The sequence below is a fragment of the Canis lupus genome, chromosome X (genome assembly GCF_003254725.2).
Source record: "Canis lupus dingo isolate Sandy chromosome X, ASM325472v2, whole genome shotgun sequence".
Lineage (NCBI taxonomy): Eukaryota > Metazoa > Chordata > Mammalia > Carnivora > Canidae > Canis > Canis lupus.
Genome location: NC_064281.1, coordinates 41,212,739 through 41,229,938, shown reverse-complemented (window position 1 = coordinate 41,229,938; position 17,200 = coordinate 41,212,739). Strand labels below are relative to the sequence as shown.

The window sequence follows — 17,200 nt, the reverse complement described above, 5'->3', positions numbered from 1 at the left end:
TAGGATTTGACCCTGCATATTGATCTGTTTGCTAAGAGGGGAAGGGGGTAGATTCTGAAAGGGGCAAGCATTATTTTGTAAGGCATCTGCTTCCTTCAGGGCCTCTGTATTATCTTCAGGCAGAGGGAAGGTCTATACTCTAACAAGGAGAAGTGGACTACTTCTGCAGGCCCAGTGGGTTCAGGTGAATCAACAAGTTCGAGGTGTTACATACATCTTCCCAGATATCCCCATCCCAAGTCTAAGGGCTTCACTCTTGTCCTATTAGGGCTCTGACCATGGCATAGGAGATGTGCTAGGCCTGAGAATTCAACGTTCTCCAAAGTTTTGTTACACTTATGATTATGCCCTAAGCCCCTAGTTCTCCCCTCTGTCTGCCCTCCAGTTGTAGAAGATTGGTATTTCCTTAAATGTATCCAAGGGGGTCCTCTGGCTTTCTCATTTTGCTTTGAATTAGTGATTACTCACCCTGAACATGTCAGATCTTTCTTCAGCTAACCAATGGTGTTTAACAAATAGTCACCCAGGTCTGCTTACCATTTCCCTCACACCTCCCAAGTGCCAGGGATATTTCACCAACTGGTGCATTCCCTTCTATCAGTATCTCATTAGAATTCACCATCAGTAAAAGTTACTGCTACCCCCAAACGCCAAGGGCCCACACTATAATTCTCACACTCATGAAAATACACTCGACACTGTGCCTCTTCCCACTACTGACACGTCCAGTATCATGGAATCTGCCAGATCATATAGTTCAAGTGGCATCCTGCTGGCACCACAGCCCAGACCTGCTGCCAAGTGCTTTATGTTGCTACAGCATGTTAAGGGCTATCTGTGCTCCACCCCCACAGACGATGGTTCCTCATTGCCTGCTGGCTGCTGAGTGACCCAATTCCAAAATGGCATTAGAGTCTTTTTTTGTAGTTTGACATCTCTGGCACTGTTTTAGGTTGGGTTCTCTGGAAATAGATTTTGAGGCAGGTATTTGTATGCAGGAGGCTTACTGGGGAGTGCCTTTAGGATCAATGCCTGTAAGGAGGGCAGGGTCAGGCAGAGGGAGAAACTGGTCCATGATGCAGCTGCATCAGAGGCCTCAGCTGATCCTAGGGCAGTGGTATGGTCCTTCTGAGTCAGCCTGTACTGAGGCAAAGGGGCCAGCCTTTGTACTCACTCATGGGCCAGATATAAGACGTGGGCTGCTAAAGTAGATATAATCTTGTCCAAGGCAGTTCCCCATGACAAGACAGTTCCCAGTGGGACATAGCCATGAGCTGTCAACAGCTGATATCTGGGTGCATTAGCCCTGAAGAAGACATCTGAGCAGAGTGCCACAGTATTCACTACACTTGTGGTCAAAAAAGTTTGAAATACAGTGACACAGTCTACATTCGTCACTATTTTATACATGAAAAATGTGCAGGTCTCAGAGAAATTCTCTTCCAACACTTGTGTGCAGACAGTATCAGTAATGGAGTGCATGTGTGTGTGTGTGTGTGTGGAGGGGTAGGGAAGGAGGAGGGGGAGGGAGGGAGAGAGAGGAAAAGGAGAAAATGACTGTGCTTGGAGTCTTTGGGGTTCATCAGTGAAGTCACTAGGGCCCCTTTGTGCTGTGCGGATGTGTCAGAGACCCTTACTTTGTGCATGTAGGTAACCCTGGGAGTGGTTCCTCTCCTCACCCCTCTTGTATGAGAAACCTGACTGGAGATGAGCTTCTGTGTGTAGAGAAGCCTGTCAGGTAGAAATCCTGGGCCTGGGGAAGGACACCACTGGAAACCAAGCCCAGCTGGGGTTGGGCCCAGGGATAGTGACATGGCAGTTCATGCTGCATCTACTGCTGTTCCTACCCCTCTTCCCTCCTATGGCTTCCCCTTGCCCTCAGCTGCATCCCCCACCCCTGGTCCCCATCATTGATGGCTCTGGCTTCTATAGAACCACTGCCAGCCTGCACCCCTCAATCTGCTCCTCCTCTTTTATATAGCTGCCCACCCACAGTTGTGTTCTTGGGGCACACAGCTACATGTGGCAAATGTGATGCTCCATGGGAAAAGGCCAGAGAGCAGAGAGATGCTTCAGGCCACATGAGCAGACACAGACACTGAGAAATATTGGGGCACACTTCATATATATGTATTCTCTAAGGTGTTTGGTTTTTGGTTTTTGGGGTTTTTTGCCATTTACGAACCTCCATGCAATTTCAAAGTACGTTACAGCTTATGAAGCATTCCCTCATTTTGCAAAGCTTTTCAAAAACATTTATGGTAGCAGTGGGATGAGCTGACCAGACTCTGGGGAATGCCTGCCTGCCATCTGTGGTTTAAGGACTTCTTTTAGAGTTCACAATGTCCTTTGACATTGACACACCTTCATGAGGATTACAACAGACTTCATTGTACGCAAAGCACAAAGCACTGTGGAGCTTCTCAAAGCGTTTCAACCATCACGAAGCATTTTATGGCTCTGAAGGGGCAAAAGGGTTAAAGGACTGGCCTGGGGTGTGTCTTCATGAGATTGATGGATGTGCTCTGCTTTTCCTCTCCAGGGCAAAATACTTCAAAGGGAAAAAGATCCATGGAGAAATTGACATTAAAGTAGAACAGGTTAGTTGGGGTAGATGGACCTGGGGGTCAGCTGTCCAGACTGAAAACTAGTTGGTCATCTTTGTGGGATGTGGATAAATCACTGATTTTTTCACCTTCCTAGGCTGAATTCTCGGATCTCAACCTCGTGGCTCATGCCAATGGTGGATTCTCTGTGGACATGGAAGTTCTTCGGAATGGGGTAAAGGTCATGCGGTAAGTATAAAAAGGTTAACTTGGTGTTATGGAAGAGGCATAAGGACTCCCTTAGAGCTGAGAGTGAGTCCCCCCACCACCACCCCATACCCATCCCTCTGTGAGCCAGAAATTAGGTGTATTACAGTAGCCAAGTTATGGAAACAACTTAAGAACCCATTAGTGAATGAATGGATAAAGAAGATGCGGTATGCATATACTATGAAATATTATCCAGCCACGAGAGAGAAGGAAACCTGCCATTTGCACCAATGTGAATGGACCTTGAGGACACTATGCTAAGTAAGATGAATCAGCCAGAGAAAGACAAGTACTGTATCCTGTCTATGCAATCGAAAAAAGGCCAAATTCGTAAAACCAGAGACTAAAGCAGTGGTTACCAGAGGCTGAGGAGTGGTAGACTAGGAGAGATGTTTAAGGGCATAAACTTGTAACTGGTAGAGAAATAAGTCCTGGAGCATTAATGCACAGTATAATGAATATAGATAACAATATTGTATCATAATTATCAAACTTACTAAGAGACCAGACCTTCATTATTCCCACCACCAAAAGGAAATGATTATTATGTGATGTGATAGAAGTGCTAAATAACGCTATATTGGCAATCCTATTACAATATATTAAGTGTGTCAAATTGACCTGTTTAATGCCTTAAACTTACACAATGTTATATGTCAATTAAAAAAAACATTAGATACAGAATGTGGGACGATAGCTTCCTTCTGCAGAGCCAAGGATCCTAGCAGACCACGAGCCAAACTTCTTAGTTATTAAGTCAGCAAATGTTTCTTGAACATCTACTGTATGCCAGGTGCTGCTCTCAGCATTTTACATTCAATAGGTATTTATGGAGTACCTATTGCGTCTGTGAGAGACACTTGAGAAAAGAACTGAAGGAGGTGAAAGAGAGCTATGTGTGGATATCCAGGTTGGGGGGAGGGGGGGAATGTTCCAGGCACAGGAAACAGCCCTGAGGCTGTTTGCTCACCCATCTCTCCTGGCCACAGTGTAGAGGCCCTGAGGCTGGAATTTATTCTGGGCCGCAGCCTTTGAGGACAGCTAATAGTCTGAGAGATTATGATCAGGGAGCTGTCAGAGCTGAGGGGTCAAGCTGCTAGCTGACCTGGGCAAGGCGAGAAACAGGTAGGAAAGGCTTCCAGGGGGTCACCAGATGGGGGAGGTGTAGAAAGGGTGCTGGCACTGGAGGACATAGCCGGTGCATATGTGTTGAGGTAAGCAGCCACTTTGCAATTTCTAGGAGCCGTGAAGACTTAGAAAGTTGGTTTTTGTTCTCAGGGTGGTGGGGAGCTTTGGGGAGAGTAGTATCCTGGACACTTCTCCCCCTGCCATGCCAGGTCTCTGAAGCCGGACTTTGTGCTGATCCGCCAGCACGCTTTCAGCATGGCACGGAACGGAGACTACCGCAGTTTGGTCATTGGGCTGCAGTATGCTGGCATCCCCAGTGTCAACTCTTTGCATTCTGTCTACAACTTCTGTGACAAGCCCTGGGTGGTAAGTGACAGGAAGAGTGCTACTGGTGGAGGGACTGTCTCATGCATGTGTGCACGTGGGAGATCAGAATCGCTGTGATTTGGGGAAACTGAGAAAGTTTGAAGCTTGGAATCCCAGCTTGGAGACTCCATCCAGGTGAAGGATTTGCTCACCCATCTCTCCTGGCTCTCATAGTTCGCCCAGATGGTTCGACTGCACAAGAAACTGGGGACAGAGGAATTCCCTCTTATCGATCAGACTTTCTACCCCAATCACAAAGAGATGGTGAGTCTGGGGGAAGGAGGATGGGCAAGGGGGGACAGCATCATGCAGACTGTGACATTATTGCCATTGGCATGCTGTCAGAGAGTGCAGCCAGTGTGTGCATGTGAAGGGTGAAATTGCTTCGTTACAGGGCTTATTAATACCATGAATTTACTTATGTGCTTGCAAGTGTGATTTAAATCAGTGATCCTGTTTCTTATCATATCTTTTCTCACCATTATTAACAATCAACTTCTTGTGTAGATGAACAGATCTAATGTAATGAACCAGATCATGTTACATATAGAAATCAAGTCATTGTTACTGATATTAGCAAACAGCCTTCTTACCAATGTTGCAAGTGAGGATTGGCAATAAAGATGATCAGTAGTGATGTTATAAATTAAATTGTTTGCCAATAGCCATTGAATTGTTACTTACTATTATTATAAAATAAAATCACTAATATTACAACTTATCACTAATACTACAAATTACTCTTATTGATGTAAATTATGAGTACTACTGTTATGAATCAAATTGCAGTTCCCAACAGAAATTGAATAAGCATGACTAGTGTCTTTGAAGATTATAACTATTACAAATTATTATCAGTATTACAAATTATGCTCTAATATAAATTATAAGTCTGTTTTGAATTATATTATACTTAATAAAGGTTACATTATCATTACTAATATCATCAAATATTATAACTAATAATTACAATTCATTAACAGTGTTACAAATTAAGATTTTCTTTATTTTTTTAAATGATTTTATTTATTTATTCATGACAGAGAGAGAGGCAGAGACACAGGCAGAGAGAGAAGCAGGCTCCATGCAGGGAGCCCAATGCGGGACTCAGTCCCACAACTCCAGGATCACACCCTGGGCCGAAGGGAGGCGCTCAACCACTGAGCCACCCAGGCGTCCCACAAATTAAGATTTTCATATAAGAAATTAAACCATTAGTACATTGTAAAATATTATTGTAAATTATTGCCAATGTTACAAATTAAGTTTACTAATATAAATTATAAGTACCTATATTTTGAAATATCTTATAGTTTCTAATAGAAATCATCATTAATATGGTTAACATTCCAGTTTACATTATGAATGATTGCTAATATTAAAGTTATAATTATTAATATAAATTAATGAGTTCCATAGTTATGAATCAAATTTTAGTTGCAAATAGAAATTGAATCACCATTATTGATGCCATCAAATTTTACAACTAATTTTATAAATGTTTAACAATGTTATAAATTCTATTTGCTTATATAAATAATCATCACCACTTTTGTGAATTAAATTACAGTTAAATGTCAATGTCGACCCAAAGTTACCATCTTGGTCAAATAAACATTGGTATTAATATTAAAAATTATTACCAGCATTACAAATTATGGTCACTGATTTAAGTTAACAGTATTATGAATTAAGTTTACTTACAGATGAACATCAAATCATTAGTTCTTAGGAAACCCAATTTGTTTACCATCATTATTATTATTCCACATTCTTTGAGAGACAGTATAGCTGGTTGTGGTTGAGAGCATGGACTCTAGCTAGCGTTTCTATATTGGAATCTTAGATCTACAACTTATTAGCTTCCTAACATAGGAAATGATACTTAGTGGGCAGCCCTGGTGGCGCAGCGGTTTAGCACCGCCTTTGGCCTGGGCTGTGATCCTGGAGACCCAGGATCGAGTCCCACGTCGGGCTCTCTGCATGGAGCCTGCTTCTCCCTCTCCCTGTGTCTCTGCCTCTCTCTCTCTGTCTCAATAAATAAATAAAAAATCTTTAAAAAAAAAAAAAGGAAATGTTACTTAGTGATCTGTGCCCCAGTTTATCCATCTACAAAATGTGGGTAATAATAGTTCCTGCCTCAGAGTTGGTGTGAGAATTAAATTATTTAATGAATGTGAAGTGGTTAGAACAGTGCATCTGGCATATATTAACTGCTCCCTAAGTGTTAACAGAGTTCCCCTCTATTCTAAATTTGTTGAGTGTTTTTATCATGAAAGGATGTTGAACTTTGTCAAGTGTTTTTTCCTTATTTATTGATATGATCATGTGGGGTTTTTTTTCCTTTATACTATGAATATGGTATATTACATTACTTAAGTTCCATGAGAATTGAGCCACATTTGCATAACTGGACCAACTCTCACTTGGTCTGGTGTATAATCTTTTTAGGATTCTGTTTTTTTAGATTTTGTTGAGAATTATGGAATCTATAATCATGAAGGATATTGATCTATTGTTTTCTTATAATGTCATTGTCTGGTTTTGGTATCAGGGTGATAGTAGCTTCACAGAATGAGATGGATAGTGGTCCCTTCTCTTCTATTTTGGGGAGGAGCTGTGAAAGATTAGCGTTAATTCTTTTTAAATATTTGTAGAATGCACTGGTAAAGACATGATGTCTAGTCCTGGGCATTTCTTGTAGGATTTTTATTTTTTAATTTTTTTAAAGATTTAGTTTATTTATTCATGAGACAGAGAGAGGCAGAGAGAGGCAGAGGGACACAGGCAGAGGGAGGAGAGAGAGAGAGAGAGAGAGGCAGAGACACAGGCAGAGGGAGAAGCAGGCTCCATGCAGGGTCTTCAGGATCACGCCATGGGCTGAAGGTGGCACTAAACTGCCGAGCCACCCGGGCTGCCCTCTTGTAGGATTTTTTAAAATTATTATTACTAATCTTTTTTAAAAATATTTTATTTATTTATTTATTCATGAGAGATACAGAGAGAGAGGCAGAGACACAGGCAGAGGAGAAGCAGGATCCCTGCTGGGAACCCAATTCAGGACTTGATTCCAGGACCCCAGGATCATGCCCTGAGCCGAAGGCAGATGAAGGCCATGAGCCACCCATGCATCCCTATTATTATTACTAATCTGATCTCTTCATTTATTATAAGATTATTCAGGTCTTCTGGTTCTTCTTGAGTCAATTTTGGTAGTTTGTGTCATTCTAGGAATTTGTCCCCTTCACCTAGGTTTTCTTATTTGTTAGCATACAATTGTTCATAGTACTCTTTTAAATTTCTTTTCATTTCTGTAAGGTTAGTAGCTATGTCCCTCTTTTATTCTTTATTTTAATAATTAGTTTTCTCTCGTTTTTCCTTAATCTAAAGGTTTGTCAATTTCGTTGATCTTTTCAAAGAACCAACTTTTGGTATCATTGATTTTTCTCTATTGTTTTTCTATTCTCATTTCATTTATTTTCACTCTAATCTTTATTACTTATTTTTTTATTGAAGTATAACTAACATACAGTGTTATATGTTAGTTTCAGATGTACAAAATAATGATTCAACAATTCTATACCTCTCTCAGTGCTTATCAAAGATAAGTGTACTCTTAATTCCTTTTATCTATTTTGTCCATCCCCCCAACCACCTCCTCTCTGGCAACCACTAGTTTGTTCTCTGTGTTTTAAGAGTCCAGGGTTTTGGGGATCCCTGGGTGGCTCAGCGGTTTAGCGCCTGCCTTTGGCCCAGGGCACGATCCTGGAGTCGCAGGATCGAGTCCCACGTTGGGCTCCCTGCACAGAGCCTGCTTCTCCCTCCTCCTGTGTCTCTGCCTCTCTCTCTCTATGTCTATCATAAATAAATAAATAAATCTTTAAAAATTAAAAAAAAAGAGTCTAGGGTTTTGAGATGCCTGGGTGGCTCAGTGGTTGAGCAACAGCCTTTCAGCTCAGAGTGTGATCCTTGAGTCCCAGGATCAAGTCCTACATTGGGCTCCCTGTACGGAGCCTACTTCTCCCTCTGCATATGTCTCTACCTCTCTCTCTCTATGTCTCTCATGAATAAATAAATGAAATCTTTAAAAAGAGAGTCTAGGGTTTTTTTCGTTTGTTTCTTTTATTCTTTGTTTCTTGCTTTAATTTAAAATCCATTAATGAACATATAGTGTATTATTAGTTTCAGAGGTAGAGTTTAGTGATTCAACACTTGCATATAACACCCGGTGCTCATTATATCAATTGCCCTCTTTATGCTCATCACCCAGTTACCCCATGCCCCTACGCACCCCTCCAGCACCCCTCAGTTTGTTTCCTAGAGTTAAGAGTCTCTTATGGTTTGTCTCTCTCTCTGATTTCATCTTATTTTATTTTTCCCTCCCTTCCCCTATATTCATCTATTTTGTTTCTTAAATCCCACATATGAAAGAAATCATATGATGTCTTTCTCTGACTTATTTCATTTAGTATTATCCCCTCTAGCTCTGTCCATGTTGTTGCAAATGGCAAGATTTCATTCTTTTCTATAGCTGAGTAATATTCTATTGTGAATACATACCACGTCTTCTTTATCCATTCACCTATCTATAGACACTTAGGTTGCTTTCATATTTTGGCTATTGTAAACAATGCTGCAGTAAACATAGGGGTACATATATCTTTTTTAATTAGCGTTTTCATTTTCTTTGGGAAAATACCCTGTAGTGGAATTACTGGACCACATGATAATTCTATTTTTTTTGAAGAACCTCCATACTATTTTCCATAGTGACTGCACCAATTTGCATGCCCACCAACAGTGCATGAGGGTTCCTTTTTTCTCCACATCCTTGCCAACACTTATTATTTCTTGTTTTTTTATTTTAGCCATTCTGACAGGTGTAAAGTGATATCTCATTCTGGTTTTAATTTGCATTTCCCTGATGGTTAGTGATGTTAAGCATCTTTTCATGTGCCTGTTGGCCATCTCTATGTTTTCTTTGGGGAAATGTCTATTCAAGTCCTCTGCCCGTTTTTAATTGGATTATTTGTGGGCTTTTTAGTGTTGAGTTGTATAAGTTCTTTATATATTTTGGATATAAACCCCTTATGAGATTTACCCCTATTCACTTGAAATTATCTTCTCCCATTCAGTAGGTTTCCTTTTTGTTTACTTGATGATTTCTTTTGATGTACAAAAGCTTTTTATTTTGGTATGGTCCCAATAGTTTAATTTTGCTTTTGTTTCCATTGCCTGAGGAGATGTGTTTCTATGGCTGATGTCAAAGAAATTATTGCCAGTGTTTGCTTCTCGAAATTTTATGGTTTCAGATCTCACATTTAGGTCTTTAATACATTTTCAGTTTATTTTTGTGCATGATGTAAGAAAGTGATCCAGTTTCATTCTTTTGCATGTAGCTGTCCAGTTTTGTCAGCACCATTTGTTGAAGAGATTGTCTTTTCCCATTGTATATTTTCGCCTCATTTCTCACAGGTTAATTGACCATATATGTGTAGATTTGTTTCTGGACTCTATTATTTTCCATTAATCTGTGTGTCTGTTTTTGTTCTGGTACCATACTATTTTGATTACTACAGGTTTGCAGTATGTCTTCAAATCTGGGATATCAGTTTTGTTCTTCTTTTTCAAAACTGATTTGGCAATTTAGGGTCTTTTGTGGTTCTATACAAATTTGAGATTATCTGTTCTAGTTCTGTGAAAAATGCTGTTGGTATTTTGATACGGATTACATTAAATCTGTAGATTGCTTTGTGTTGTATGGACATTCCAACAATATTGCTTCTCCCAATCCATGAGCTGGAATATCTTTCCATTGGTTTGCGTCATTTTCAGTTTTTTTCATCAATGTTTTAGTTTTCAGAGTACAGATCTTCCACTTCCTTGGTTAAGTTTATTCCTAAGTATTTTATTATTTTTGGTGCAATTATAGTATGATTGTTAATTTCGCTTAGTTTCTTAATTTCTCTTTCTGCTACTTCATTGCTAGCATATAGAAATGCAGCAGATTTCTGTATGTTAATTTTGTATCCTCTGACTTTACTGAATTTAGCTATCAGTTCTAGTAGTTTTTTGGTGGAGTCTTTGGGGCTTTTTATATATAGTATCATTTCATCTGCAAATAGTGAAAGTTTTACTTCTTCCTTACTAATTTGGATGCCTTTTATTTCTTTTTCTTGTCTGATTACTGTGGCTAGAACTTCCCATACTATGTTGAATAAAAATGGTGAGAATAGACATCCCTGTCTTGTTCCTGATCTTAGAGGAAAAGCTCTCAGTTTTTCCCCATTGAGTAGGTTAGCTAGGGTTTTTTCACATATGGCCTTTATTATGTTGAGGTATGTTCCCTCTAAACCTACTTTTCCAGGAATTTTTATCATGAATGGGTATTGTACTCTGTCAGATACTTTTCCTGCATTTATTGAGATGATTATATGATTTTTATCACACTGATTGATTTGTGAATGCTGAACGACCTTGCATCCCTGGAATAAATCCCACTTGATTGTGGTAAATGATTTTTTAAATGTATAGTTAGATGCAGTTTGCTAATATTTTGTTAAGAATGTATGTATCTATGTTCATCAGAGATACTGACCTGTAGTTTTCTTTTTTGTAGTGTCTTTATCTGGTTTTGGTATCAGGGTAATGCTGGCCTCATAGAATGAATTTGAAAGCTTTCCTTCCTCTTCTATTTTTTGGAATAGCTTGACAAGAGTAGATATTAATCTTTATTACTTCTTTCCTTCTGCATGCTCTGGGATTAATTTGCTCTTCTTTTTCTAATTTCTGAAAAATGGAAGAATAGGTTATTGATTTTATATCTCTCTTCTTTTTAAATATACACATTTAGGGGCACCTGGGTGGTTCAGTGGTTGAACATCTGCCTTCAGCTCAGATCATGATCCTGGGATCCTGGGGTCGAATCCCACATTGGGCTCCCCATGAGGAGTCTGCTTCTCTCTCTGCCTGTGTCTCTGCCTCTCTCTCTCTCTCTCTGTGTCTCTCAAGAATAAATAAATAAAATCTTTAAAAATAAATAAATATACACTTTTACAACTATGAAATTTCCTATAAGCATCACTTTAATTTTTTTAAAGATATGTTGGGTTTTTTTTCTCATTCATCTCAAAGTATCTTCTAATTTACCTAGCAATCTCTTCTTTGACCCATTGGTTGTTTAGAAACACGTTGTTTGCTTTCCACATATTTGCAAAATTACCTAATTTTTTTCTGTTGATAGTTTCTCTTTTTTTAAGATTTTATGTATTTATTCATGAGAGGCACAGAGAGAGAGAGAGAGGCAGAGACACAGGCAGAAGGAGAAGCAGGCTCCATGCTGGGAGCCTGACATGGGACTTGATCCCGGGTCTCCAGGATCACACCCTGGGCTGAAGGCAGTGTTAAACCACTGAGGAACCCAGGCTGCCCCTGTTAATAGTTTCTAATTTCATTCAGGTGTGGTCAGAGAACCAAAATACAAATATTTTGTATGATTTAAGTACTTTTACATTTTTTGGGACTTGTTTTCTGGCTTTGTGCCCTTGAGGAGAATGTATATTCTGCTGTCATAGAGTAGACTGTTCTATAGATGTCTGTTAAGTTTAGTTGGTTTATAGTGATATTCAAGTCTTCTCTTTCTTTGTTGATCCTCTGTCTAGTTTTTTTCTCTATCCTTGAAAGTGAGGTATTGAAGTCTCCAGCTATTATCATAGAATTCTTTATTTCTCCCTTCAGTTCTATCTTTTTGTTTCATTTATTTTGGGGCTCTGTTCTTCAGGTACATATGTGTTTATCATTATTATATCTTCTTGATAAATTAACCTTTTTATCCATTTAAAATGCCCCATGTCAATTGGGCTCCCTGCTCAGTAGGGAGTCTGCTTCTCCCTCTCCCTCTGCCCTTCCTTCCACTTGTGCTCTCTCTCTCTCTCAAATAAATAAATAAAATCTTTAAATAAATAAATCTTTAGAAAATGTTGAATTACTAAATTAAATATTAAGCATAAAAGGCAGATATAGGGACCCCTGGGTGGCTCAGCGGTTGAGCGCCTGCCTTCAGCCCAGGGCGTGATCCTAGAGTCCCAGGATCGAGTCCCACATCAGGCTCCCGGCATGGAGCCTGCTTCTGTCTCTGCATATGTCTCTGTCTGTCTGTCTCTCTCTTTGTGTCTCTCATGAATAAATAAATAAAATCTTAAAAATAAATAAATAAAAGGCAGATATAGACAGAATTGATTAATTATATGCTGTCTATAAGAGACACACTTTAGATTCAAAGGCAAATAAGTTGAAAGTAATGGATGGAAAAAGATTAGCCATGCATACAGTATCCGAAAGAGAGTTGGCTATAATAACATCAGATAAAACAGACTTTAAAACAGAAATTGTTACTAGAGATAAAGAAGGACATTTTTTAAAAATTAAGATGTTATTTATTTATTTGAGAGAGACACAGCAAGCACCTGAGTGAGGTGAGAAGCAGAAGGAGAAGCAGACTCCCTGCTGAGCAGGGAGCCTGATGTGGTGCTCAATCCCAGGACTCCAGGATCATGACCTCAGCCAAAGGCAGGCACTTAACCACCTGAGCCATCCAAATGCCCCTATTTATTTATTTTAGAGAGACACAGAGACAGAGAGAGTGTATGAGCACAGTGGAGAGGGGCACAGGGGGAGGGAGAGAGAGATAATCTCAAGCAGACTCCTTGCTAAGTGTAGAGCCTGACACATGGCTTGATCTCACAACCCTGAGATCATGATCTGAGCCAAAACTAAGAGTTGGATGTTTAACTGACTGCAGCACTCAGGTACCCTGGATATAGAATTATTACATGATGGTCTTTTTCTTTCAGTGCTTTGAATATGTTGTCCCACTGCCTTCTAGCCTCCAAGGTTTCTGATGAAAAATCAGCATTAATCTTACTGAGGATCCTTTGTATGTGATGAGTCCCTTTACTTTTACTTTTCTCAAGTTTCTCTCTTTGTCTTTGGCTTTCATATGTTTGTTTATGATGTGTCTAGATGTAGATCTCTATGGGTTTATCCTATTTTAAGTTCAGTGAGTTTCCTAGATGTATAGATTAATATTTTCCATCAAATTTAGGAGATTTTAAGCCATTATTCCTTTCAGTATTTTTTATTGCATCTTTCTCTCTACTCTCTCCTTTTGAGATTCCCATTATGTGTGTGTTGATATGTTTGACAGTGTTTCACAGGCCTCTGAAACTCTATTTATTTTATTTTTTTTTCTTTCGGTTCCTCACAATGGATTATCTTGGTTGACCTACCTTTAAATTCATTGATTCTTTCCTCTGGCAGTTCAAATCTAAGGTTGAGCCCCTCTAGTGAATTTTTTATTTCAGTTGTGTTTTTCAGTTCTGGACTACTATTTTATCATTTCTGTCTCTTTATTGATAGTCTCTATTTGTTAGAATATCATTCTCATACTTTCAATTAGTTCTTTAGACATGATTTCTTTTAGTTCTTTGAAAATATTTTCAGGACGTCTGGGTGGCTTAATGGTTGAGCGTCTGCCTTCAGCTCAGGGCATGATCCTGGGATCCGGAATCAAGTCCCTCATCGGGCTCCTTGTGGGGAGCCTGCTTCTCCCTCTGCCTGTGTCTCTGCCTCTCTGTCTCTGTGTTTCTCATGAATAAATAAAATCTTTAAAAAATATTTTTTCAATAGCTTATTTATAGTCTACTAAGTCCAATATCTGGGCTTCCTCAGGAACAATGTCTATTGGCTACTTCATTTTTCTCTGTTTGGGTCATACCTTATTGTTTCTTTGCATGTCTCATACATTTCTGTTGGAAACTTAATATTGCAAATAATATTATATGGCAGAATCTGGAAATCAGATTCTGTTCCCCATTCCAGGATTTATTTTTCTTGCTCTTTTTCAAGTGACATTCCTAAACTAATTCCATAAAGGTTGTATTCTTTGTCCTATATGGCCACTGAAGCCTCTGCTTCATTAGCTTAGTGGTCAGGTAATGAATGGCAGATATTTCTTTAAATACCTAGAACCATTAAGTCTCCAAGCTTTTGCTGATGGGCCCTGTGCACACGTTGGGGCATGCCTTCAATACCCTAGCAGGCTACCTAAAACTTTACTTCCTGGTTTTGCAGAGCCTCAAGGTCAGCAAAAGATCCTGAGCATACACACAGCCTTATGCATATTTGTGGTTTTCTAGATTCCTGGTAATATGTCAGTGCTTTTCAAAGCCTCCTATGGAGATCTCCTTACCCAACTTTTCCTGTTAGGTTTTTCGGTTAGCTTGTAATGTTTGTCCTAACTATAATCACTGCCTCAAGTGCTTCCTATGTTAAACAATTGCTACTGATTGTTTTTGAAAAGAACCCCCAGGGAAAGCTGTTCACACTAGGTGAACTCTGAGTCAAATCAAATAGACAAGCCTTGTGAATGGAGTTTTCTAGGAAAGTGCCAAGCAGGTCAAATAAAGATAGTTCTCTAGGAATGTTGATTTTCAAGGCTGTTGTGGAGGTAGGGAGAAGGGGATGGAAACAGGGAAAATTCAAATGCCACAAAGCATACTGTTCTTATTGAGATTCAGCCATTTTTCTTGAATACATGCTTCCTGAATTGTTATAAACCTTTGGTCAATTTCTAGAGTACTGAAAAAATAAATTTTGAGGGTTTGCCAGTATTCTCATTGCTTTTATGGAAGAGAAGTTTTTATAGGCCATTTCTCTGGCATTTCCACTGGCATCACTTCCAGACATATTTTTTTCTTCACCAGCACCAGCCCTAAGATAATAGTGTTTCAGAGCCAGGGTGTGGGAACTAGATGTACTCACTGATACTGGAATATCTTTGCTTCTAGGCCCTCTCATTATATAGAGCTAAGAAATTTATATATATATGGAGTTTCATGTATTCATATTGAAACCTCTAATTCTAATCCAACACATCATAAGGCTTCTTCTAGCTTTCCCCCTTTCTATACTTATATTTTTCTTCTATAACAGTGAGAACCCTAGCCTCCAATATCATCAGTGTGTTTACTCATTTGCTCAATCCCCCAATACACAGAATGTATTTTTAGAATTTCAACATCCACACCACTATGAAAAACAAACTTAATAAGGTAGACCTTGATATCTGTTGGCCCTTTTTAGGTCTTTAGATGAGGATATACAGTCAAAGTACTGTATTCAAAAGTTTCTTTGTTTAGTTCATTTTATTTTTCATTCAGCATGATTACATTATTCATTTTACTTCAAATATTTGTTTCCCTTTGTATTAAACTTTAGTCTTTTCCCTTTCTATGACTTAATTATATATTTTTTCATACAAGATATTAGCATGATTCCAAAAGTCAAAATATAGAGAGGCATACATGGATAAAATTTAAAACCTAGATGAAATACATAATTTCCTAGAGCAACACTGTTTCCCAAAATTGACCTCATTAGAGCTTAACAGACCAGTTTCCATAGAACAAAAGATAAAGTGAGTAAGGAAGTACTCATAAAAAAAGCATCAGGCCCAGATGGTTTCAGAGGAGAATTTTCCAAATTTACAGAGCAGTTATTCCCATTGCCAAATAAATTTTCCAGAGAACAGAAAATGAAAAGAAACTTCCACATTGTTTTTTCTAAAGCAATTATAACATTGCTTGCACTCAAAAAAGCATGGATTATTTTCACTCATGAATAGCAATGCAATAATCCTAAATGAAATTTTGGAAATATCAGAGAGGGTGACGGAACATGAGAGACTCCTAACTCTGGGAAACTAACAAGGGGTAGTGGAAGGGGAGGTGGGTGGGGGGGAATGGGGTGACTGGGTGATGGGCACCAAGGGGGCACTTGATGGGATGAGCACTGGGTGTTATACTATATGTTGGCAAATCGAACTCCAATAAAAAATATACAAAAAAAATCAAATGAATTCAAAACTATATTAAGAAAATTATGTAGCATGACCAAGTAAGTGAGTTTCCTTCTGGGAATGCAAGGATGGTTCTTTATAGGTAATATGTTAATATAATACAACATATTAATAAATCTAAGGAGAAAATCATATGATCATTTCCATAGATATTTTTATTTTTTTTATTTTTTTATTTTATTTTTATTTTTTTTTATTTATGATAGTCACAGAGAGAGAGAGAGAGAGGCAGAGACACAGGCAGAGGGAGAAGCAGGCTCCATGCACCGGGAGCCCGACGTGGGATTCAATCCCGGGTCTCCAGGGTCGCGCCCTGGGCCAAAGGCAGGCGCCAAACCGCTGCGCCACCCAGGGATCCCCTCCATAGATATTTTTAAAGACTTTGGCAGAGGGCAGCCCCGGTGGCGCAGTGGTTTAGCGCCGCCTTCAGCCCAGGGCCTGATCCTGGAGACCCGGGATCGAGTCCCACATCGGGCTCCCTGCATGGAGCCTGCTTCTCCCTCCGCCTGTGTCTCTGCCCCCCCGCCGAATAAATAAAAAAAAAGACTTTGGCAGAATTCTGATACAACTATTCAAAAATAGAAATCAACTAATAACTTCTTAACATGATGAAATTTGTATACCTTGATCCTAAAGTTATCATCTGTTTAATGGAACAACATAGAAGGCATTTTCAATAAGATCAGAAACAAGGCAATGCCCTTGTTTCTCCACTGCTTTTCTCCACTCCTTTTCAACTCTGTACTTGGAGGTATTAGACCAATGCAGTTAGACTAGGGAAAATAATTATAGATGTAAGAATGAGGAAAAAAGACACAAAAATATCTCTATTTAAGATAATATCAATAGTATACCTGGAAATTCCCAATAGAACCAATAATAAAGCTAATTCAAATAATAAAGAATTCAGTAATATAGCAGAATAGATAATCAACATATAGAAATTAGTTTTCATATATACAAAGAACCAGAT

At 39.0% G+C, this 17,200-nt stretch overlaps 1 protein-coding gene across 2 annotated transcripts in view; it reads left to right on the top strand.

Annotated features, from left to right (window-relative positions):
• Positions 1-17,200, top strand: part of SYN1 (synapsin I) — a 49,554-nt gene that overhangs the window by 9,125 nt on the left and 23,229 nt on the right. For both annotated transcript variants that reach the window (XM_025468896.3, XM_025468895.3), the window contains exons 2-5: positions 2,543-2,600; positions 2,704-2,795; positions 4,154-4,310; positions 4,485-4,574. In XM_025468896.3, coding sequence (XP_025324681.1) covers positions 2,543-2,600; positions 2,704-2,795; positions 4,154-4,310; positions 4,485-4,574 — 397 coding nt within the window. The remainder of the gene's footprint in view (positions 1-2,542; positions 2,601-2,703; positions 2,796-4,153; positions 4,311-4,484; positions 4,575-17,200) is intronic.